A 24,973-nucleotide genomic window follows, 5' to 3' on the forward strand; every position below is an offset into this window, starting at 1 on the left:
CTCACTGCTGATGCCTTGAGTCGCAAGGTGCGACTTTCCGCACTTCAGACTTGTTCGATGTCTAGTGCGATCAGTGATTGTTGTTCTTCAGGGTATACCTTCAAGCATAAGAAAGGTATGCAGAGTATCCAGATGTTTGCGATACTATCTGAGCCAGCTTTGTATTTGAGGATTCGGGATGCTCAGATGTCTGATCCGAAGACCCAGCATTTAGCTCGCCTAGCTAACGAGGGTAGCTCGTCTGGATTTCACTATCAGTCAGATGGTTTTCTGTGTTTGTCTGGTAGGCTTGTGATTCCGGGGGATGAAGATCTGCGGGGAGAGATTTTATCTCAAGTGCACCGCACTAAGTTGAGTATTCATCCGGGGAGCAACAAGATGTACAAGGATCTACGTACTCGATTCTGGTGGAAGGGAATGAAACATAGTATTTTTCAGTATGTTTCGAGATGTTTGGTATGTCAGCAGGTCAAGGCAGAGCACCAATGACCTGGAGGGTTGCTTCACAGTCTGCCTATTCCTGAGTGGAAATGGGAGTTTATCACGATGGACTTTGTGACCTATTTGCCCTTATCTTCGAGGAACTGTGATGCTATCTGGGTTGTGGTGGACCGACTCACCAAGTCAGCTCATTTAATTTCCTATAGCCGAGAGTACGATGTGGATCGTATGACTCGGTTGTACATTCAGGAGATCGTTTGACTTCATGGAGTGCCTGTGAGCATTGTCAGCGATCGAGACCCCAGGTTTACTTCTAGATTCTGGGGGAGTGTTCAGCGTGCGATGGGCACTACTCTCAGCTTGAGTACTGCCTATCATCTGGAGACAGATGGTCAGTCAGAGCGCACTATCCGTACTTTGGAGGATATGATTCGAGCGTGCGTTATTGATTTTGGTTCAGCCTGGCAGGATCATTTGCCTTTGATTGAGTTCGCGTACAACAACAGCTACCATACTAGCATTGGTATGGAACCTTTTGAGGCGCTGTACGGACGACGTTGTCGTGCTCCAATTTTCTGGGAAGAAGTGGGGGAAAGACAGGCTGAAGGACCGGAGTTAATCCAGCAGGCAGCAGACATTGTTGATCAGATCAAAAAACGGATTAAGACTGCACAGGATCGACAGGCCAGCTATGCTAATACCAAGCGTAGGCCTTTGCAGTTTGATGTCGGGCAGAAAGTTTTTCTGAGAGTTTCACCTTTCCGCAGGATTCTCAGATTTGGCCTTAAGGGCAAGTTATCTCCCAGATTTATCGGTCCGTTTGAGATCTTGGAGAGCATTGACGATTTGGCTTATCGGCTAGCTTTGCCACCGCATCTGTCCATTATTCACAACGTGTTCCACGTATCTCTGTTGCGACGGTATGTGGCGTATGAGTCTCATATTCTGCAGCGGTCTGAAGTTAAAGTAGATAAGGATTTGACCTATGTTGAGAGACCTATTCGTATCCTGGATCATAAGGATAAGGTCTTGCGGAATAAAGTCATTCCTCTGGTTTTAGTTCAGTGGCAGCATCGAGGTACTGAAGAAGCTACTTGGGAGCTTGAGAACAGGATGCGTTTAGAACATCTTGAGTCGTTTTGATTTCAGTTTGAGTTGTATTCAGTTGTAAACTCTGTAATCGTTTTTAGTTGAATAAAAGGAATGTTTCTGTATCTTGTTTTACATTCAGTACTTAAGATTTGATTTCGATGACGAAATATCTTAAGTGGGGGAGAATGTAGTAGCCCGAACCCAATTGAGCTAATTAAGGGATTAATCAACACTAATCAAACGTTTTGAACTGTTGAAGTTCGGAAGCTCCGAAGTTAGGATCGGAAGCTCCGAAGACGATCAGAAGCTCCGATGTGCGATCGAAAACTCCGATCGAATTACGTCAGCCATGACGTATGGTTGATCGGAAGCTCCGAACAAGATCGGACGTTCCGATCACCCCTATCCGAAGTCAACCAGTGAGATTTTGATACGTGGCAGATGAGGATGTTCGGAAGCTCCGATGGCAGGATCGGAGGTTCCGATCGCTGTCTATAAATAGGGGTGCCGATGCTCACATTTGAGCACACCTTTCACCTCTTATCTCTCGATTCCTTAGCCTTCTAACTCAGATTTAGGGAATTATAGGCGTCCCATTGGGAATCCAGAAGTGGCATAGCAATCCAGGCGTCGTAGCGGAGTTGTGGCCTAGTTTTTAGGCAATCGACATCAAAGGGCTAACGACGGACGAAGGTATAGATTTTGCTTCCTAAAAATATTTAGGAGTATGCAATAGCCTAGTTAAGGCTTTTAGAGTTCTTTAATGATATTAGTATCATTTGGCAGTGTAGTGCGGATTATAGGCGTAGACCTAGAGCTGGTAGAGCGCGCCTAGTATTTGAGGTACGAAAGTACTGTTCGAGATATCCTAACTGAGTATGCATGTATTATGTGACTGCATGATTTATATGCCATGATTTTATGCTGCATACATTTACATCTTGAGCTATCTCTATTTGAGATGTCTGTTAGTAGGGTTTAACCTATCCTGTTAGTGGATAGACTTCCATCGATTTGGGTCCCATGTATCCACTGGTATTTTCGGTATGTGAGCCACCTCCTGAAGCAACGGCACATCGTTCTACGTACCAGGGCCCGGTCTGTCTTTGTTATCTGATCTTTGAACTCGAGTCTGTAGGGAGTTCACTTGCATGCATGTATACTCATACTCTTGTGCTGAGCGTTTTATGCTCACGTCTCGTACTCTGTATTTCTGGGAACCCTATTCCATGGGTCAGGTTTGCGATTGGACGAGGCAGGTGGATCCAAGAGGGGCTAGGCAGTGTTTGGCCAGCGGGAGCTTCGTCTAGGTTTTTATTCTGTTGAATTGGGTTTATGCGCTGTTCGATCTGGTTATATAATATTTGAGTATTTACAGATTTCTTTTTTTGGGATTGTATAATGTTTATAGTTTCCGCAGTTTTATTCTGATTACTGTTTTGATTAAGTTAATTGCATGCCTAAGTTCTGTTTAGTATGTGATCTTGGTAAGGGTCACTACAACGGCTCTACCCGACAAGCACAATATTCCATCTGTCTGAAAATGAAAAACAGATGTGTTGTATCCTTGAGAAAGTTTTGCTAATTTCTGCGTCTTCGGATCAGAAAACTGCACTTCTCAAATTCGAGCAAACAAAGATTGCTCGTATAACACTGAGAAGACTTGAATTCCCTATTTTCCTTTTGTTATGTCGAAACATAAACTCTGAAGAACAACATTCTCGAATGGTGCTATCCCTTGCACTAATTCTTAGAGCACTGATACTCATTTTTCGACTAAGTGCGTCCGCCAGTGGGTTAGAAGTACCGGGATGGTACTTGATTTTACAATCGTAGTCTTTGAGAAGATCTAACCATCGAAGCTGTCTCATGTTCAGCTCCGCCTAAGTGAACAATTATTTCAAAATCTTGTGGTCCGAAAAGATCTCAAACCTCTCTCCTCTAAAAAAAATATCTCGAACCTCTCGCCATACAAGTAATGTCGCCAAATCTTCAGTGAAAACACGATTGCTGCAAGCTTCAAATCGTGCACTGGGTAGTTCCCTTCGTGGGTCTTCTAATGTTTAGAAGCATAGGCAATCACATGTCCATTATGTGTCAACACACAGCCTAACCCTTGAAGAGATGCATCAGTGAAAACAACATATCCCCTAGATCCTGATGGCAATGCAAAAACAGGTGCAGTAGTCAGTCGGCCCTTCAACTCGTCGAAGCTCTGCTCGCATTCGCTTGACCAGACAAAAGGAACATCTTTCCTTGTCAGCTGCGTAAATGGTCTAGCAATTCTCAAAAAATTCTCGATAAATCGCCGATAGTACCCTACCAATCCCAAAAGCTACGAATCTCTGAAGCTGTATTCGGACGCGACCAATTCAAAATAGATTCAATCTTACTTGGATGAACAGACACTCCTTCACGAGAGATAAAATGACCAAGAAATACCACTCTGTCAATCCAAAATTCACACTTGCTAAATTTTGAATATAACTGCTTCTCGCGGAGAATCTGCAGTACAATTCTCAAGTGTTGCGCATGTTCGTCAACACTGCGCGAATAGACCAAAATTTCATCAATGAAGATAACGACAAACTTGTCTAGGTAATCGCTGAATACCATGTTCATCAAATTCATGAACACCACAGGCATATTTGTTAACTCAAAAGGCATCACTAAAAACTCATAGTGACCATAACGGGTATGAAATGTTTTCTTCGAGATATCCGTATCTCAAACACGCAATTGGTGATACCCTGATCGCAAATCAATCGTAGAGTACACGGCAGTACCCTGAAGCTGATCAAACAAATCATCAATCCGTGACAAAGGATATTTGTTCTTAATCGTTGCACGGTTTAGTTGTCTGTAATCGATGCAAAGAAACATGGAACCATCTTTATTTTTGACGAAAAGAACTTGTGCTCCCCAAGGTGATACACTTGGTCGGATATATCCCTTATCCAACAAATCTTGCAACTGCTATTGCAACTCCTTCATCTCTACTGGAGCTAGACGATAAGGCGCTCGAGAAAATGGTGCAGTCCCTGGTACAAGTTCAATCCCAAACTCGAACTCTCGGATAGGAGGAAATCCTGGACTCTCGTTCGGAAAGTCATCCGGATACTCACAAACTATGGGTAACTCCTATATAGGACTGCTACCTACGGACGTATCAATTACATGGATAAGGTAGCCTTTCCTACCCGCCTCTAAATCCTGACCGACCTTCAAAGCTGAAACCAGAGGCATAAGGAGTCGCGCTCCCTCACCATAGAAAAACCAACTTTCGCCCTCAACCGGACGAAACTGGAAAATCTTCTGATAACAATCCACTGTAGCTCTATAAGAGGTTAGAACATCAATACCCAAAAATATAGTCAAAACCCTCAATATTTTGTTCTTCAGTACACTCAAATTCACGGAAGAAATTCTCTTTACGTTGCAGCCAAATCTCAGAATCCTCCAGCGATTCTCTTCCAACTAGTGGCTTAGGAACCATCTGCAGAAAATGATGCATGCTAAACTGCCGCCGATCATCGCGATGACGCCGATGGCCTCGATGATGCTCATGATCTCCACCATCCCAGCATCCACTTTCGCTACCATGACTTTCGTCATAGCTCGCCATCTGATAAAAGGTAACAAAGATTATCCCCAAAACCCATTTTCTAGATCCCAAATTCAATGCATGCTCTGATATCAATAAATGTAGTGACCCAACCTGGAATCACTAACTAATCAGAAATTAAACATGCAATTATATCTTTAAAATGGAAATTAAATAAATCCAGCGGAAACTTAAAGTCCAAATACAACATACATAGGCAGAACATACAGCCTAAAATTAAATATAATACAACCCCATCGAAAAAGTACTTAAAAGTCCTCCCTAAGCACCTGAATAGAGGAAGGCTCGCAATGCAACCACTGCAGCTCAACGATCACTGCCTCCGGGTCCGTCCAACCTCAGACCTGCCCATTGGAATAGGGTTTCCAACACAAAACACTTGGACGTGAGCATAACGCTCTGTACAGAAGTACAAATATACATATATCATGCATGCGTATGCAGTATGAAGGGTACTGGAAACCTATCCAGGAAAACTGCTCAGACAAAGCTCCATGGTATGTAGCACGCTGGACCGTCGCATCAGGAGGTGGCTCCCATACCATAAACCCGTGGATATAACCGGTTCCAAGTCCATGGAAATCCATCCACTAAAATTCGGTGCTGAGCGACCCCAACTACAGGCTATGTAAAACAAAGCATAAAGCTCAACGTGTACATGCATGCCGCATAATATCAATGCACATAATAATGTCACATAAAACATGCAAACACAATACATGTATATTCAACCTGGTATCTCGGATAATACGTCCGTACATCTAAGTAGAAACCCTAAGAACCCTAGCAATCTAGTAGTCCAGGTACTCACAGTCCAAACCTATAAGCAATAATTACCATATCACTTATAATATCCTAAAAGACTTAATTAAGCTATCTCATACTCGCTAATCTCTTTAGGGATCCAAAGTTATGCATGCGTCCGTAGTCAACCTTCTGATGACGATCGCCTCAAAACTTAGGCATAGCTCCGCGGATGCCCCTGAAGCGCTCCGCCATTTCCGGTTTTCCAATAGGATGCCTAAAAACCCCTAAAATCGCCTAAAAGGAGCTAAGAACTAGAGAAATAATTTTGGAAGGTGCAAATAAAACTGATCTCGCGGCCCTTTATTTATAGACAGGGATCGGAGCGTTCGATCCCGAGTTCAAACCAGTTACTTATTTATTCATATATAAGTAATTTTGTATTGTGTAATTTGTGTTGGTTGAAAATTGGAAAGAGTGATTTAGGGGCGGATCCACGCCCCTCCAAAAAAATTAAAAAATATTTAGTACTATATAATTAATATTTTTAAGAAACTAAATATATATAAAAATGGCCCCTTTAAAAACATATAAAGGTCTTGTAGTTTAGTGGCATAAACTGCTTTACGTATTTGATCTTTCACGGTTTGATTCTCTCTATCATCCGCAATTTGATTTCATATTATTATTATTATTTCCCCTTCTTCTTTAACTAAATTATTTTTATTTTTTAAATTTATTCTTTAAAATTATATAAAATAATATGACAATAAAATAATAATAACAAATAAAATGGAATAAGATATCATATTAATCAAAGAAAAAATTCCAAATATCTAAAATATTTGTATATTTATTGATATTTTTAAAATTTATTCTCTAAAATTACAAACTCTGTCTCTGTTAAATATATACTTTTTCTTTTTTTAAAAAAATATAGATTTGTATGAAGTTATAATATTTTTTCCACTTTTTTTAAAATTAATATGCTCATATTTAATTAAGATTTCATTAAATATATAGATTATTTTTAATAATTTTTTTACATGACATTTTCAAAAAAATTGTTAAAACGTGTGAAAAAAAAGTAGTATATACACGACGAATTGAGTATAAAATAAAATAATATATATTTGAAGATAGACATATATATATTTTTAAAGCAATAAAATAAATTATTTGAAATAAATAAAAGAGAATAAGAAACAATAAAGATGTATGATCTTATTTTTAGAGTGATCGTGTTTGTGGTTACTCTTTCAATTTCTAAAACTATTATAGAGTCATTCTCAGCCCTGGATATCAACAAAACTAGGTTAAAGTGCAAAATGATTGATGATTTTTTCTTACATGCATTGATAATATGTATTGAAAGAAAAATAGTTAAAAATCTTTGTATTGATATTATCATCGAAAACTTTTAAAATTCTAATGAACGTCAAATTATTTAAATGTGCAAATATTTTTTTTTTTGAAACATACACTTGATACTTAATTAGGTGAATATAATTGATACTGTAATTTGTCTCTTATTTTTTAATATGGTGAATATAATTGATACTGTAATTTGTCTCTTATTTTTTAATATTGTGTCAAGCTTGTAGGCAGCCCCCAATACTGACTGGAGGGATTGAAAGCAAACCTCATTATTTGTATATGGAGACATGCAGAGGACAAAGGGAGATGTGCGCTGTGTGCATTCGGATGTTGCAATCAATAGTCTTTTGAGTGTCCATATATAAGTAAGAATCATAGCGTTCATATTGTAAAGTAATTTAATTTGGGGTAGTTTTATTATGAGATCGTCTCTCACTTATAATTATCCGTAAAATCACTAAAATAAGTCGATCGAGTGAAAAATAATATTTTTAACATAAAATAATAAATTTTTGTTGATCTAAGATGTAATTTATATGTGTGAAAAGACTGTCTCCCAAATAAATAGGAATACAGGTGAGAACTAATAATCCAAAAATAGGCCGAAGAAGTTTCAAGAGGAGAATTTGGGCACCCCCAATCGGAATTGCATTATTTAATTCTCCCACCGTCAGTTTTGACTTTTGGTCAAAAAAGTACTAATAAAGAAAAAAAAAAAGAAGTATAATATTTTAGTTTTATGAAATTATTATATCAAGGAAAATAATAATTTACATTAATTAATAATTGGGAATTCGAGAATCGGCTCCATTATAATTATATATATATTGAAAGAATGATAATTTAATTTTATATAAATTTCAAGCCACTTTATGCTGATGTGAGCACCTGCGTCAGCATCTTGGTGTAATTAATATTTCTTCCAAGTCTTTACATTGACCGTACAAGTTTTATCTTTATTTAATTTTTTTTGGAGAAAAAAAAATTATTTATTTTTCGAATCAATATTGACCTTATAAGTAAAAGTAATGGGCATCCGATTAGGTGTCATACAGTTGCCATCTTGTGACTATTAACTAGGGGTGCAAATGAACCGAACATGTTCGTGAGCTTTACGAGCCCGCTCGATAAATATTTGATTCGTATTCGAGCTTATCGAACTCGAGCCGAATTCGAACATGTTCGAACTTTTTTTCGAGCCGAGCTCGAGCCGAAATTACTCTGTTCGATAGTTCGCGAATAGTTCGCGAACCTTAATATTTAATTAATATAAAATAATTATATAATAAATATATATACATTTCGAACTTTTTCGAGCTTTTCGAGCTTTTCGAACCATAATATCCGAATAGTTCACGAATAGGTTCGAATATTTCGAACTGAACTCGAACTTCATTTCGAGCCGAGCTCGAGCCAAAATATTTGAAATTATCGAACTTCGAATCGAGCTCGAACTCGAATATACTCTTATCGAGCCGAATTCGAGCCTTAAAATTTTATCATTATTCGGCTCGATTCGGTTCGTTTGCACCCCTACTACTGACTATATTGCTACTATTGATTTCTCAATCTATTATTCATAATAATTTATCTTTATTCCTTAATATATATATATATATATATATATATATATATATTATTGTTTTCTAGTTAATTACAAGAATGTCAAGAATATGTTCTTTTCCATTTCGCTTTTTCTTTTTTTTGAGGTAACTAATCGATCGATGATCGATATATTTTAAGACACTGTTTTATTCATCATATTATTAATATATGTATGATTTATCTAATCTCATCCCACGTTCTTCTCATCATATTATTTATCCATATATTAACTATTTATTTTAAATAAATCAAATTATTAATTATTTACAATACATGAAACGACCCTAACTCTATAATTATTAAATAAATATGCGAAATTTTTTTTTTATTTTATATATTCCTAATAAATAAAATATGCACATATATGCCCATACAAACATGCACAAAATAAAAAGATTTAAAATAAATAAATAAATAAATAACTTAAATAAAAATTGCATTCTTTAAATAAAATAAATATCTGAGTCAAACAATTAATTAAAAATACTGCATAAGAAAAATGATGTAAAATTTGCATGCACTGAAATATTCAAATAAAATATTCAAAACTCACAACCACTAAAAAATAATATAAAATGTGTAACATGCTGACATAATCAAAAACATGCAATGTGACTCAGACATCTATCACGGTCATGGGGTCACTGCATGTCCGCTCATATGTCCTCGCCGCCGGTAGGAGCTACATCCTCCTCTACGAACTCACCTGCACCATACCAGTGTAGTGAGTCTAGAGGCCCAACATGCTAACATAACAAGGGTTTAAAATAATTTAAAACAATTAAATATTAATACATAACATATACATGAATGAGCATGCTTAAAATATCATGGCATAAACATAACTTAAATTAACTTAAATAACATAATACATACATATTGTTGAGCAGTTAAATTTCTAACATCGCATGGTTGTATCTGTAGTGTAACCTTAAATCATACATTAAATACTGATCAGCGTGGAAACCAATGTACGTGGCGGTGACGAATCACCTCTTAAATTGGCAGTAAACTGCCCTTCAATAGTTCACATATGGGGACGAATCCCCCTTAAATTGTCACACTACTTCAACTTCCAACATAAAATATTTTATTATTGCTCAACCTTAAACATTTAATTATGCATAAAATTATTTCATGAATGCATGTACTTAAATAAATATGTGTGTCCTTCATATATACTTAATTTAATTTCTTACTAACATATAAATATTAAAATAACTTCAATGCATAAAAATAATTAAATATATAATCAGGACACATGCAAATTTCTCATGGATTGTACTGGACTGCTGGCCCTAACACTCAAGCCCATTTACTTAAATCTGGCCCAATAACATTACTTAAGCCCAATAAAATTATTCTAAGCCCAATTAAAATAATTTAAAGCCCATAAAACATTCTAGGCCCAAAAACAACTTAAACTGGCCCAATGGGTCCAAAAGCCCAAAGACTGGCCCAATAACTTTCATGGGCTCAAAAGCCCATAAAATTAATGGACTAACTTAATTAAAATTTTAAAAGCCCAAATAAAATTATTTGGGAGTCCAAATAATTTTATTTCTAATTAATTGGCCCAAAAACCAATCAATTCATAAATTACTTTAAAAATAAAAAGACTCGAGCCCGGCCCACCGAACCCGGACCCGAACCAACTTAACCCGACCCACTAACCTACTGACCCGACCCGGACCACAGACCCGAACCGGACCACCCCCTAACCCTAAACCCGAAACTCCCCCTTCCCTCCCCTTCTCGGCCGCCGCGTGCAGCAGTCCTTTAGGGACTGCTGCTGCCTCGCTCCGGCCGCCCCTGGCCGGAGCGCCGCCGCCCAGACGTTGCCCACGTCTGGGCGGATTGAACCTAGCCCAGCCCCGGTCCCCATGCACCCTAGCCAAGGAACCCGAAGCCCCTTAATCCGAAACCCTAGCCTGCGTCTACCATGGAGCCGATCACCTCTTGGCTTGATTCTAGGCTCACTTGGCTCGAGCCCCTCGAGCCACTTGAGCCTAGACCCACCTTAGACATCCTATCAACCTTGACCAGCAGCTAGAACGATCCATGCCAAGGAAAATCGTGAGAATGATCAAGCAAAATGCATAGACAAGTCTCAAACCTCAAAACCGAAATATTTTCCTTGAAAACTTGAAGATTCGATGCATAAACAATACTCACGCAATAATAACTGATAGGTACGAAAAATAGGGAAGAAAATCATGCCTTTCACCAATGTTTGAGTTTAGAAGCGCGTAGAACGATTCCCGGGACGACGAACGATGAACAACCCTTCAAAACTTACAGAAAATCGAGCTATGGAGTCTCCTTGGCTTTGGTTCGAGGAAGAAGATGAAGATGGAGGAGGGGTGTCGGCTGAGTGGAAAAATAACGTGGGGTTTGGGGAGATTAGGTTTAGGTTTTTAATTAAAATAGGTTTTAGGTTAATTAAAAGTTTTAAATATAAAACATAAAATTTTAAAACTCTAAATAAAAGTTAAAATCTGATAATTTAAGTTAAACATATACAAAATCCCGAAATTACAAATTTAGGGAATTTTAAAAATAATTAAAAGACATTAAAATGGCTAAATTTGGATAAAAATGGACTCCTAAAATTATATAAAATTAAATACTAAAAATTTTGAGATAATAAAACTCAAAAATAATATTTTAGGGCTCTAAAAAGGCTCATGAAATTAATTGGCTAGAAAGTTGTCATCTCGTCCGTCCACGGTCCCGTCTACGCGATACAATAATTAAAATACTAAAAAATCATAAAAATCACTAATTATGGGTTAAATTCTTAAAAATAAATTAAAACATGCACAAATAATTCACATAATTATTTAACCCATAAATCTAAAATTTAAATAATTAAATATCCTAATTATGCATGCGGATTTACGTATTTAAAATACCGGGTGTTACAATTCTCCCCCCCCCCCCCCTTAAATTGAATTTCGTCTTCGAAATTAAAGTATTTACCCGAACAACTCCGGGTAGCGAGTCCTCATATCTGCCTCGGTCTCCCAAGTAGCTTCCTCCTCCGAGTGATTCAGCCACTGGACTCTGACCATCGGTATGACCCGCGTCCTAAGCCTCCGCTCCTCCCTTGCCAAGATCCGCACTAGCCTCTCCTCATACACTAGATCTGGTGGCAACTGTAAGGGCTCGAAATCCAACACATGCGACGGGTTGGAGACATATCTCCGAAGCATGGATACATGGAAAACGTTGTGCACTGCTGCTAGCCCTGGTGGTAGAGCTAAACGGTAGGCCAACGTGCCAACTCTCTCCAAGATCTCGAATGGCCCTATATACCTTGGATTAAGCTTGCCTCTCCGGCCAAAACGCACTACTCCTTTCATAGGTGACACCTTCAAGAATACGTGATCACCTACAGCGAACTCCAAATCTCGTCGTCTGGCATCTGCATAACTCTTCTGCCGACTCTGAGCAGTCCTCATCCGATCTCGAATCTGAGTCACAATGTCAGCTGTCTGCTGCACAATCTCAGGACCCAGCAAAATCCGTTCACCAACCTCATCCCAATGCACAGGAGATCTGCATCTCCTCCCATACAATGCTGCATAAGGAGCCATACCTATAGACGACTGAAAACTATTGTTATAGGTAAACTCCACTAATGGCAGTCTAGTCTCCCAAGAGCCCCGAAAATCAATGACACAAGCTCTCAGAAGATCCTCGAGAACCTGGATCACCCTCTCAGACTGACCATTTGTCTGGGGATGGAATGCTGTGCTGAACAAAAGCCTAGTCTCCAAAGCTGTGTGCAGACTCTTCCAAAACGCAGATGTGAATCTCGGATCTCTGTCTGACACAATAGACACTAATATGCCATGCAGTCTAACAATCTCTCTGATGTAAAGCTCTGCATACTGTGTCAAAGAAAAAGTGGTCCTTACGGGCAAGAAATGAGCTGACTTGGTGAGTTTATCCACAATCACCCAAATCGCTGTGCAACCTCTGGCACTCCTCGGTAAGCCAACCACAAAGTCCATCGTAATATTCTCCCATTTCCATTCCGGAATAGGAAGAGGTCTAAGAAGTCCTGCTGGACGCTGATGCTCTGCCTTGACTTGCTGACAAGTCAAGCACTCTGACACCACTCTCCCGATGTCACTCTTCATTCCGGGCCACCAATACAATAGCTGCAAATCTTTGTACATCTTCGTACTTCCGGGGTGAATGGAGTACGGAGATGTGTGAGCCTCTGCTAAAATCTCAGCTCTCAACTGATCGACGTTAGGTACCCACATCCTACCACGGTACTGAACGATACCATCCTCCACTGTATACAAGAGGTTACCCCTAGCCTCATCTCTCTGTCTCCATCGCTGCAACTCCTCATCAGTAGACTGTCCATCCCTAATCCGATCTCACAGAACTGGATGCACCGTCAACACTAACAAGCTCGGTGCATGGCCACTCGGATAACACTCCAAGCCAAATCTCTGAATCTCGCTCTGTAGTGGTAACTGTACGGTCAAACATGATACCACTGATGACTTCCGACTCAAAGCATTGGCCACTACATTAGCTTTACCCGGATGGTAGCTAATGTCACAGTCGTAGTCCTTCACCAACTCCAACCATCTGCGCTGTCTCATGTTCAACTCCTTCTGTGTGAAGAAGTACTTGAGACTCTTGTGGTCTGTGAAAATCTTGCACTTCTCTCCATACAGATAGTGCTTCCAGATTTTCAAAGCAAAAACCACTGCTGCTAACTCCAAGTCATGCGTCGGATAATTCTGCTCATGCACCTTCAGCTGCCTCGACGCATACGCAATAACCCTACCACACTGCATAAGTACTGCGCCTAAACCCAGTTTAGACGCATCGGTGTACACCACTAACTCCTCGTGTGGTACTGTCATCGCTAACACTGGTGCAGTAGTGAGTGCTTCCTTCAGCTGATCGAAGCTCCTCTGACAGTCTGAACTCCAGATAAACTTCGCATTCTTCTTGGTCAAGGAAGTTAAGGGTACTGCAATAGAGGAAAAACCCTAGATGAACTTCCTATAATATCCTGCCAAACCCAAGAAACTGCGAATCTCTGAAGCATTCTTTGGAATACCCCAATTTTGCACTGCCTCAACCTTAGACTGATCAACTGCAATCCCATCTCTCGAAATAATGTGGCCAAGAAATGCCACCTGCTCAAGCCAAAACTCGCACTTGCTGAACTTGGCATAAAACCGATGCTCCCTCAAAGTCTGCAAGGCTGTCTGAAGATGCTGTCTATGCTCCTCGATGCTCCTAGAATAGATCAAGATATCATCAATAAAGACTATGATGAACTGATCTAAATACGGCTGAAAGACTCGGTTCATGAGATCCATGAAAACCGCTGGAGCATTGGTCATCCCAAATGGCATCACTAAGAACTCGTAATGCCCATATCGTGTCCTGAAAGCAGTCTTGGACACATATGTATCTCTAACACGCAACTGATGATAACCAGATCGCAGATCGATCTTGGAGAACACTGAAGCTCCCTGCAACTGGTCAAATAAATCCTCTATCCTCGGCAATGGATACTTGTTCTTCACTGTGACCCTGTTGAGCTCTCGGTAATCGATGCACAGTCTCATACTGCCATCCTTCTTCTTCACAAATAACACCGGAGCTCCCCACGGAGAAAATCTAGGACGAACAAAGCCTTTCTCTAACAACTCCTGAATCTTCTCCTTCAACTCTTTCATCTCGGTAGGAGCAAGTTTGTACGGTGCCTTAGAGATAGGCACGGTGTCTGGCACTAAGTCGATGCTGAACTCCACATCTTTCACTGGTGGAATTCCTGCAACATCCTCCGGAAAGACATCCGGAAAGTCACGAACCACCTCTATCTCTGATAATGATCTGCTAGATGGCTCTGAAGTCGTGACGATACTCACTAGAAACCCCTGGCAACCCCGTCTCAACAACTTCCTCGCATGAATATGAGATATCACATGAGGAATATCACTGCTCTGAGATGCATGAAAAGTGAACGGGTCGCCTACTGTAGGTCTCACTGACACTGATCTCCGACGAAAATCAATCGAAGCTCCATTGACTGTCAACCAGTCCATGCCCAAAATCAAATCGAATCCACTCAATGGCAAAACCACCACATATGCTCGGATGGAGTGTCCCTGCAGCTCCAACTCCAGTCCTCGAATAACCTTCGAGGTAGAAATAATCTGCCCTGACGGCATAGTAACATCATACCCACTGTCACTACTCTCAGGTGTGATGCCTACCCGCCTGATAAACTCCAGGGAGATAAACGAATGCATAGCCCCTGAATCTAGCAACGCAAACGTGGAGTTGCCTCCAACTAGAATTCTCCCTACACGCAGAAAATTCCCAACAGTTTCATACCACTACTAAATTTTCCCCAACGAGTCACTACTAATTCTTAATTCTAATCACAAGTAAAACATGCTTCCTATTCTAAAATGCAGTTAAATAACCCAAATAACAACAAATTCCAAATTAAAGACGAAATTTTAACCAAAGGAAAATTATTAAAATGTTAGGGGTAAGATATACCGGTGATCAAGGAGGTGTCTGGATCTACCTCCTCGGCCTGCATCAAAAACACCCTACCAGCGGTGTTCTTCTTCCTCGGGCAGTTAGCTATCTGATGCCCTGGCTCCCTACAGTGGTAGCAAACTCCTGCTCCCAATAGACAAGGTCCCGAATGCATCTTTTGGCACTTCGGGCAAGTAGGATAAGCTATGGCATTAGGGGCCCCGCCCCTCTGCTGCTGCGGCCTCTGCTGCTGTGGCCTCTGCTGTGGATTCGGGCCCTTAGCCGGCCCTGTATACTGCTTCTTCGCAGGAGGCTGCGAAGATGGTCGCTGATACCCAGCCTGAAACTTCCTCTTCCCCTGCTGCTCCCTCTGGATCTCTCTCCGACCCTCCTCGGAACGCAAGGCTCTACTGACTGCAGACTCATAAGTAAGGACGTCTGCCATGCGAACATCATGCTTGATATCCGCCCTCAAACCCTCCACAAACTGCCTCAACTTCTCTGGTGGACTATCTGAAATCAGAGGCACAAAGTGACAGCCCCTCTCGAACTGTCTCACATACTCAACCACTGTCTTGTCCCCCTGACGGAGACTCATAAACTCACGGATCATGCGACTGTGCACATCCTCAGTGAAGTACTTGGCGTAGAAGATACGCCTAAATTCTGTCCATGTCAGTGTAGGAAGGTGAAATCCCCTGGAAGCACCCTCCCACCAAAGCGCTGCGTCACCCCTCAGTATGTACGTCGCACAGTTCACCCTGTCGGTGTCTGTGATCCCCATATAAGCAAAGATGGACTCCAGAGAGCGAATCCATTCCTCAGCCACCAAAGGATCGGTGGTACCAACAAACTCCTTGGGTTCCTTCTTCTGGAACCTCTCAGCAACGTCCTCCTCATGGGACAACCTGGGACGAGTAGCCTGCTGCTCTAACAGAGCAGTAATCCCTGCCATCATATTCGCATTGGCCTGCTCCAATGCTGCTAGAGGGTTCTGCGGAGGTGGAGGTGTAGGTGGAGATCCCCCACGTCTTTACGTAAATCGCCATGCATAACTAAGTTGTTTAAAATTAATGCTAACTTAAATTCTAAAAATTAAATCATGCTATAAACACTTAAAACTTACAGACTGGTAGCGTGGATTTCTGAGCTCGCATAGCAGTAATGACCCCTCCAAGAACCGTGCTCTGATACCAACTGAAACGACCCTAACTCTATAATTATTAAATAAATATGCGGAATTTTTTTTTTTATATATATTCCTACTAAATAAAATATGCACATATATGCCCATACATACATGCACAAAATAAAAAGATTTAAAATAAATAAATAAATAAATAACTTAAATAAAAATTGCATTCTTTAAATAAAATAAATATCTAAGTCAAACAATTAATTAAAAATACTGCATAAGAAAAATGATGTAAAATTTGCATGCACTGAAATATTCAAATAAAATATTCAAAACTCACAACCACTGAAAAATAATATAAAATGTGTAACATGCTGACATAATCAAAAACATGCAATGTGACTCAGACATCTATCACGGTCACGGGGTCACTGCATGTCCGCTCATATGTCCTCACCGCCGGTAGGAACTACATCCTCCTCTACGAACTCACCTGCATCATACCAGTGTAGTGAGTCTAGAGGCCCAACATGCTAACATAACAAGGGTTTAAAATAATTTAAAACAATTAAATATTAATACATAACATATACATGAATGAGCATGCTTAAAAATATCATGGCATAAACATAACTTAAATTAACTTAAATAACATAATACATACATATTGTTGAGCAGTTAAATTTCTAACATCGCATGGTTGTATCCGTAGTGTAACCTTAAATCATACATTAAATACTGATCAGCGTGGAAACCAACGTACGTGGCGGTGACGAATCACCTCTTAAATTGTCAGTAAACTGCCCTTCAATAGTTCACATATGGGGACGAATCCCCCTTAAATTGTCACACTACTTCAACTTCCAACATAAAATATTTTATTATTGCTCAACCTTAAACATTTAATTATGCATAAAATTATTTCATGAATGCATGTACTTAAATAAAAATGTGTGTCCTTCATATATACTTAATTTAATTTCTTACTAACATATAAATATTAAAATAACTTCAATGCATAAAAATAATTAAATATATAATCATGACACATGCAAATTTCTCATTGATTGTACTGGACTGCTGGTCCTAACACTCAAGCCCATTTACTTAAATCTGGCCCAATAACATTACTTAAGCCCAATAAAATTATTCTAAGCCCAATTAAAATAATTTAAAGCCCATAAAACATTCTAGGCCCAAAAACAACTTAAACTGGCCCAATGGGTCCAAAAGCCCAAAGACTGGCCCAATAACTTTCATGGGCTCAAAAGCCCATAAAATTAATGGACTAACTTAATTAAAATTTTAAAAGCCCAAATAAAATTATTTGGGAGTCCAAATAATTTTATTTCTAATTAATTGGCCCAAAAACCAATCAATTCATAAATTACTTTAAAAATAAAAAGACTCGAGCCCGGCCCACCGAACCCGGACCCGGACCAACTTAACCCGACCCACTAACCTACTGACCCGACCCGGACCACCCTCTAACCCTAAACCCGAAACTCCCCCTTCCCTCCCCTTCTCGGCCGCCGCGTGCAGCAGTCCTTTAGGGACTGCTGCCGCCTCGCTCCGGCCGCCCCTGGCCGGAGCGCCGCCGCCCAGACGTAGCCCACGTCTGGGCGGATTGAACCTAGCCCAGCCCCGGTCCCCATGCACCCTAGCCAAGGAACCCGAAGCCCCTTAATCCGAAACCTTAGCCTGCGTCTACCATGGAGCCGATCACCTCTTGGCTTGATTCTAGGCTCACTTGGCTCGAGCCCCTCGAGCCACTTGAGCCTAGACCCACCTTAGACATCCTATCAACCTTGACCAGCAGCTAGAACGATCCATGCCAAGGAAAATCGTGAGAATGATCAAGCAAAATGCATAGACAAGTCTCAAACCTCAAAACCGAAATATTTTCCTTGAAAACTTGAAGATTCGATGCACAAACAATACTCACGCAATAATAACTGATAGGTACAAAAAATAGGGAAGAAAATCATGCCTTTCACCAATGTTTGAGTTTAGAAGCGCGTAGAACGATTCCCGGGACAACGAACGATGAACAACCCTTCAAAACTTACAGAAAATCGAGCTATGGAGTCTCCTTGGCTTTGGTTCGAGGAAGAAGATGAAGATGGAGGAGGGGTGTCGGCTGAGTGGAAAAATAACGTGGGGTTTGGGGAGATTAGGTTTAGGTTTTTAATTAAAATAGGTTTTAGGTTAATTAAAAGTTTTAAATATAAAACATAAAATTTTAAAACTCTAAATAAAAGTTAGAATCTGATAATTTAAGTTAAACATATACAAAATCCCGAAATTACAAATTTAGGGAATTTTAAAAATAATTAAAAGTCATTAAAAGGGCTAAATTTGGATAAAAATGGACTCCTAAAATTATATAAAATTAAATACTAAAAATTTTGAGATAATAAAACTCAAAAATAATTTTAGGGCTCTAAAAAGGCTCATGAAATTAATTGGCTAGAAAGTTGTCATCTCGTCCGTCAACTGTCCCGTCTACGCGATACAATAATTAAAATACTAAAAAATCATAAAAATCACTAATTATGGGTTTAATGCTTAAAAATAAATTAAATCATGCACAAATAATTCACATAATTATTTAACCCATAAATCTAAAATTTAAATAATTAAATATCCTAATTATGCATGCGGATTTACGTATTTAAAATACCGGGTGTTACAATACATCAATCAAATCATTGAATTTAAATTACTATATTACCCTTATAAATAATATAATTTTTATTTTATTTATTGTTAAAAGGATAAAATAGTCATTTAACAATTTTATATAAAATTTAATCAATCAAATCAAATAAACTATAAACTATCAATCAAATCCAATATTATTTTATCTATCATTTCTTATTTATTTTTTATTACATTATATTACTTATCTATGTATTACTTATTTCATCACTAAAATCAAACGGTGCGAATGAATGATTTTGCTTGCAAATTCGGATGGTTAATGAAAATTGTTAATTTAAATTATAGTAAAATGTATTATATTCATAAAGGTTACTTGGCATAGTATATATTCTTTAGCGATCAATGAATATAATATATAGATAAACATTATATTTCACATAGATCACTGTGTATGTGAAAATAATAGATCATTAAAAAAAACATTAATATTACATTACGAATGCTATATATTTTAAAGCACATGCGTAAATGAACCCGGTGGGATGAAATCCCGGTCCTTTTGTCAGCACACGCTTAAACAAAACAAAGGAAATTAACATATATGAATCAATAAGTAATTATGAAAGGCGGTGACGTGGATTTCATCATAAAAATAAATAAAGTGCAAAAAGAGATGGAAGACGGTGACGTGGATTTCATCATGAAAATGCAGAAGCATCTCAGGGAACACCTTTGGTTGCTTCAAACCGAGTTCAACCAGTTAGTCATTAATGTTGAAATGGCTGGCAGGTTACAACAAGCTGATCGGATCAAAATATCTAATCGAATTACATGATGTTTGCAAGCTCAAACTCAACTATGGGCTGATATTCAAGGGCCAATTGTGAAAGCTATAGAGAAACCATTGGTTTCTCATAGACAGGATATGATAAAACCATTGGTTTTACTGCTACTGGTTGTAGAACAAGATGTTGGAGTTTCTAAAACCCAAGAAACAAGTGTTAATCCATCATCATATTTTGATGAATTGGATGAAGCAAGAATTGATGAGCAAAACTCATCAAGTCAATCCTCCGTCTTTGGGGTAAAAGAGAAAGAGATCAATCTTAGGCCCAACAATGACAAGGAAAAATTTAAGATTGATACTAATCCAGCTACTATTTCTTCATTCCAGGTTTATCAACAAAAGTAGGAGAAATTGAATACAAGGAGTGATCAACCCAAACACTTGCAGGGTGGATGTTACAGGAATATATCCAAGGGTTTGACTAAAAAACAATGTCAACCATAAGGATGTAAAACTCTAGTATGAATTTGGGGCTTTGGCCTCAGTTTATACAATGTCACCAGGTTTCCCGGAGAGATATCACAGTTAAAATGGATCCAGGAAGCAGTCCAAGAAACGTGGGCAAATAATGATCATTTGTCCAGAGAAGATGTGCTAGAGTTATATTTTTTTAGTACAACTCTAGAACAAATAGGAAAAGGATCACACGAACCCTTTCATTTCATCAAGCTGAGGAGAATTGATATAAATAGTCATAAATTTATCAAGGATCCTATATCTGAAGAAATACCATTGGTGTCCACTTTCGAAAAAAATGAAATATCAATCAGAAGGGCATGGAGTATTTGGGTCTGTCTCACTGAGATGGACAAAGTCAAGTTTCCGTTCAAATTTTATCAAAATTTTGTGAATGGATTGTTCCTGTTCAACACAATGACATGAAAAACTACGATTTTTGCGGAAGAACTCTTGAAAAAAGAGGAACCTTTTGTGGAACAACAAGCTGTCGGAAAGTAAAGAAACTCGTCGAAAATTTTGTAACATGACTCATATCGGAAGAAGGTCAGAGAATATCTGCCCAGAATGTCCAAAATTTGGAAAAACCTTCAGACCCCGAACGGATCGAAATGATTTTTCCGAGACAAACAAAGGTGGACAGGGACCACTAAAGACGCGTTTTCACATGGGCCCATTTCAAAAGCAAAAGATGCCCATATAAAATTAAAGAAGACATGTGAGGAGAATAAAACCAAAAAAAAGTGGAAGGCATGTGACTCCTCCACTAGTAAAAGATATCATCAATAATGACATAAAAAAATACAAGACAACTGTAAGATTCCCTGAAGTTTCTCGGTGAAACGAGTGAAACTACAGCTATAAATACAGGCATTTTGAGGAAGCTAAAGACATCGCTCATTCCCTTCAGTTTTCTTACAAATAAAATTATTATAATATTTCTCTTTCTACATTGGTATTAAGTTTTGTAATTTTATGTATTTCAAGAACAAGGCTATGATGAGTAGCTAAACAAGTTATCTCCTCCTCTTCAAAGGAGGTTGATTTATGTAATAATATGTTGTCTGAATAAATTTTCAAAGTTCTTCCCTATCATGTTGTTTTCATTCAAAAATTAAGCTGTTACTATACGCCTTAAGGTAGGAAACGAAATAAGGCTGTGCTAGGTGCTGCTGAATGAGTCTGCGTCAGGAACCATCGGTTGCGATCGCGTGGTTCGGTTGTGAGGAACAACCTATAAAACCCGGTGGACAGAACCCGGCAACATCTTGGTCAAAGTGGTAATTTGTTTTAATTTATTTACGGACGCATGATGAGATTAAGCTTTATAATAATAAATGGGAAAATAAAGAGCAGAATATTTATTATTTAGTTTTAAGGATATATTTGAGACACTTTTTAATTAATAATAGATATTTTTAGGGTACGAAAAACAAAAGAGACATTTTTGACACGGTAATGAAACTATAAGGATATATTTAAGAATTATCCTGAAATATTTCATAGAGTTTTACCCATATTTCATGTGCTTTATTCTACTATATTCATTCCTATTTATGAGTAAATCCCATATATTAAATATTTTAGTGTGAAATGATAAAACCTTCTATAAATAATTCTCTTGCTTCGAATCTTGTATTAGCAAATTCAGCTAAGCAAAATGCTCTCTTCGATGCTTTCAACCATGTCCTTCAGGCTGACTTCAAAAGGCGTGAAAACGACACCCAAATCTTGTGCTCTCTTATTGCATGCCTGGTGTGTTGGTTCCCCTACAGGACTGTCGCAACCAACAAAAACATGTAAATTAAGAATTTGTCTAATTAGCCATTCGATATTTATACAAGAGAAAAAAATGTACGTGTTTTCTTGTCTGCAGAATCTCATAATTATAAGTTAATTTAATTTTCTTGAAAAATGGAGAATCAGTCGGAGATCTAAAGACTTACAATTTGGGAAGGTTCAATGAAGGACGAAGCTTCTGTAAGATCTCCAAAACATGGGATCTAGTTACAGCTCTTTCAGTCAAAAGGTATCTGCCATGTGCCGAAGGATTCTCGAACCCAGAAACATGTGCTTGAGCAACATCTCTAACATCGACAATTTGATAGGATGGCAATACTCCCTTTCCTGTAATAGAATCTTAGTTTGATGCTTTAAAATACCGAATTGGGGAAAAGGTATACAAATCATTTGATATATATATGCACCTTTCATAAAGTCCAAGAAAATCTCAGTACTGCAATTAGGCGTTGGCTGAAGCATAGGACCAGTCACAAATCCAGGATTCATTACTACCAAGTCGATGCCATTTTCTTTGGAGAATTTCCATGCCGCTTCCTCCGCCAATGTTTTTGCCATGTAATACCATGCCTGCTAGCATGAGATACGATTTTTGGATCAAAAGATTTTTTTTAAATGTTTTATGTTTTTCATTCAAATAGAGGAAAACCAAACAGAGTTAGAATTATCAACATTCGATCATTTGAAGTTCCAATCTCATGAGTTGAAATTCTTCCTGGATCTTGGTGAGTCCATACAGATTATTAATATTAAGTAGAAGAAAGATAAAATTTTTTGGTATTGTTACAAGCACAAACCTTGATTTCTTCACAGAATACTGGATCCGAAAACCATGTTTCATCGACTATAACATCCGGGCCTTTAGGACTGGGATTGAACACAACTGCAGCAATAGAGGACGTTAGCACTACCCTTCTAACAGATGGTTCTTTGCTGCAAGATATCAGGACATTTAATGTTCCGTTGACTGCCGGTTCTATCAGTTGTGCCTAAACAGAGAATGTAGATAAAATCAAGAAATTAGTGAAGCAGAATAAACACATTTATGTAAAGCCGATAAAAAATTGAAATGAATCTAATTAAACACTGGTCCTGGAACTCCCAAATGCACATAATATTGAATTTGGTCTTCCTAACTCCATACTGTGAATTTGCAGCCAAGGTTTTAGCACTAACTGAAAATATTTAGTGGTAAAAAATAGTTGGACTTCAGGATCAACATATGGTTATCGAATGAACAAAAAACTATAGCATAATAAGTGAATTTGACAAGAGTTCAAGTTCATCACAATGAACAATGAGAATGATCAAACGATCAAACCATCCAAAAAATAATAACTTACCGAATGCAATAGAATTCGAGAAAGAATTAAACATGGCACAAATCATGCACAAGGCAATGAACCTGTGGGTCAGTTACTTCAAATAAAACTGGTGATGCTGTGTGAAAGACCCCTTCACAACCACGAACCACGGAATCAAAAGATCCATCTTCGATTAAGTTGGCTTCGAACAAGTGTAATCTCTCCTCAGCTCCCTCGAGTTCTTTCAAGTGGGCTACCTTATTTGGATCACCTGCATTTCAAAGTGCTTATTGATGGCAGATATATCTTGAAGAATCTTACTCCAAACACAAACCATAATTTTTTTGTATGCATATGGTAGCATTCAAAGTAGACCAGACAAGCAACATCTGTAATCCAAAGAACCTAAGATTTTCTTCGCAACACACAAACATCATCATGAAGCAGAGGAGGGATGGCGAGAAAAAAATGTGATTCTTAGTTTAGCCTCTAACAATGAACACGGTAAATCTATTGTCACACCCAAAAAACAAAAACAAAAACAACATAGCTTTCCAGTACAAATGCACAAAATAGCAAGGAAAAATTCTGGGTTTTATTCTGAGTCAAAGAAGCAACCAACATTAACTCTAAGATTATCAAGAAACTAATCACCAAATAAATTGAAGAAACATATATATATAGATAGAGATATATAACTACTGACTGAGGTTTCTAACAGTGGCTTTGACAGTGTAACCCCGCTGAAGCAGAAGCTTAACGAGCCATGAGGCAATATAGCCCGATGCTCCAGTCACGCACACTACTTTTCCTGCTCCGCTCATCCTCACTCGACTGAGTTTCAGTTGGAATTTTGTGCCTTAATTTCCTTGCTTTTTATTGTTGGCAGAGAAGAATGGCATTGCCATGTGAATTCCTATGATATTCATAGCACATGGTATAAGTTTGCATTGGTCCAAGGCATGCATTTAACACATTTGTATTTGTATTGCCTTTCAAAAGATAGTATAAAATGACGGGTTCGTGCTTTCACATCAATGCAGGAGCTCCATAAATTGAGTTATCTCCCCTCATTGTTGATTATTGAGTTCACGTGATTATTGAGTTCCTATTTCCCCACATTTTTTTTTTCGAAATACCCTAGATATTTTTTAAAGCAGTATCTGTATTTCCCTAGATATTTGTGAGGTAGCTAGTTTTCTCCTACATTAAGATTTAAGAAGTTGTAACCCATAAAATATTGCCGTGGAAAATGTTAGAAATTTAATAAATCATTGTAATTCAACAAAATATCAAAAGAAACCAAGAATTTATGTCGAGTTAAAAAAATAATAATAATATATACA

At 38.4% G+C, this 24,973-nt stretch overlaps 1 protein-coding gene across 1 annotated transcript; it reads right to left on the reverse strand.

The window, feature by feature from the left end:
• Positions 1-21,982: 21,982 nt before the first annotated feature.
• On the reverse strand, positions 21,983-24,566 carry LOC140870756 (phenylacetaldehyde reductase-like). The gene is made up of 6 exons (XM_073273155.1): positions 24,334-24,566; positions 23,729-23,898; positions 23,121-23,312; positions 22,731-22,893; positions 22,470-22,650; positions 21,983-22,300 (listed from the first exon to the last, which is right to left on the reverse strand). Exons 1-6 carry the CDS (start codon positions 24,449-24,451, stop codon positions 22,171-22,173), a joined length of 954 nt encoding a protein of 317 aa, XP_073129256.1. The 5' UTR covers positions 24,452-24,566; the 3' UTR covers positions 21,983-22,170.
• Positions 24,567-24,973: the final 407 nt, after the last annotated feature.

The sequence above is a fragment of the Henckelia pumila genome, unplaced genomic scaffold (assembly GCF_033568475.1).
Source record: "Henckelia pumila isolate YLH828 unplaced genomic scaffold, ASM3356847v2 CTG_19:::fragment_3, whole genome shotgun sequence".
NCBI classification, from domain to species: domain Eukaryota; kingdom Viridiplantae; phylum Streptophyta; class Magnoliopsida; order Lamiales; family Gesneriaceae; genus Henckelia; species Henckelia pumila.

Bases quoted from the DNA above. Each gene is read 5' to 3' on its own strand.
- LOC140870756 (XM_073273155.1), bottom strand. From the start codon at position 24,451: ATGAGCGGAGCAGGAAAAGTAGTGTGCGTGACTGGAGCATCGGGCTAT. The intron at 23,313-23,728 runs GTTCATTGCCTT...TTCTCTGTTTAG, and splicing joins TTGAAGTAACTGACCCACAG to GCACAACTGATAGAACCGGC. The intron at 22,894-23,120 runs GTTTGTGCTTGT...TCATGCTAGCAG, and splicing joins TATTCTGTGAAGAAATCAAG to GCATGGTATTACATGGCAAA.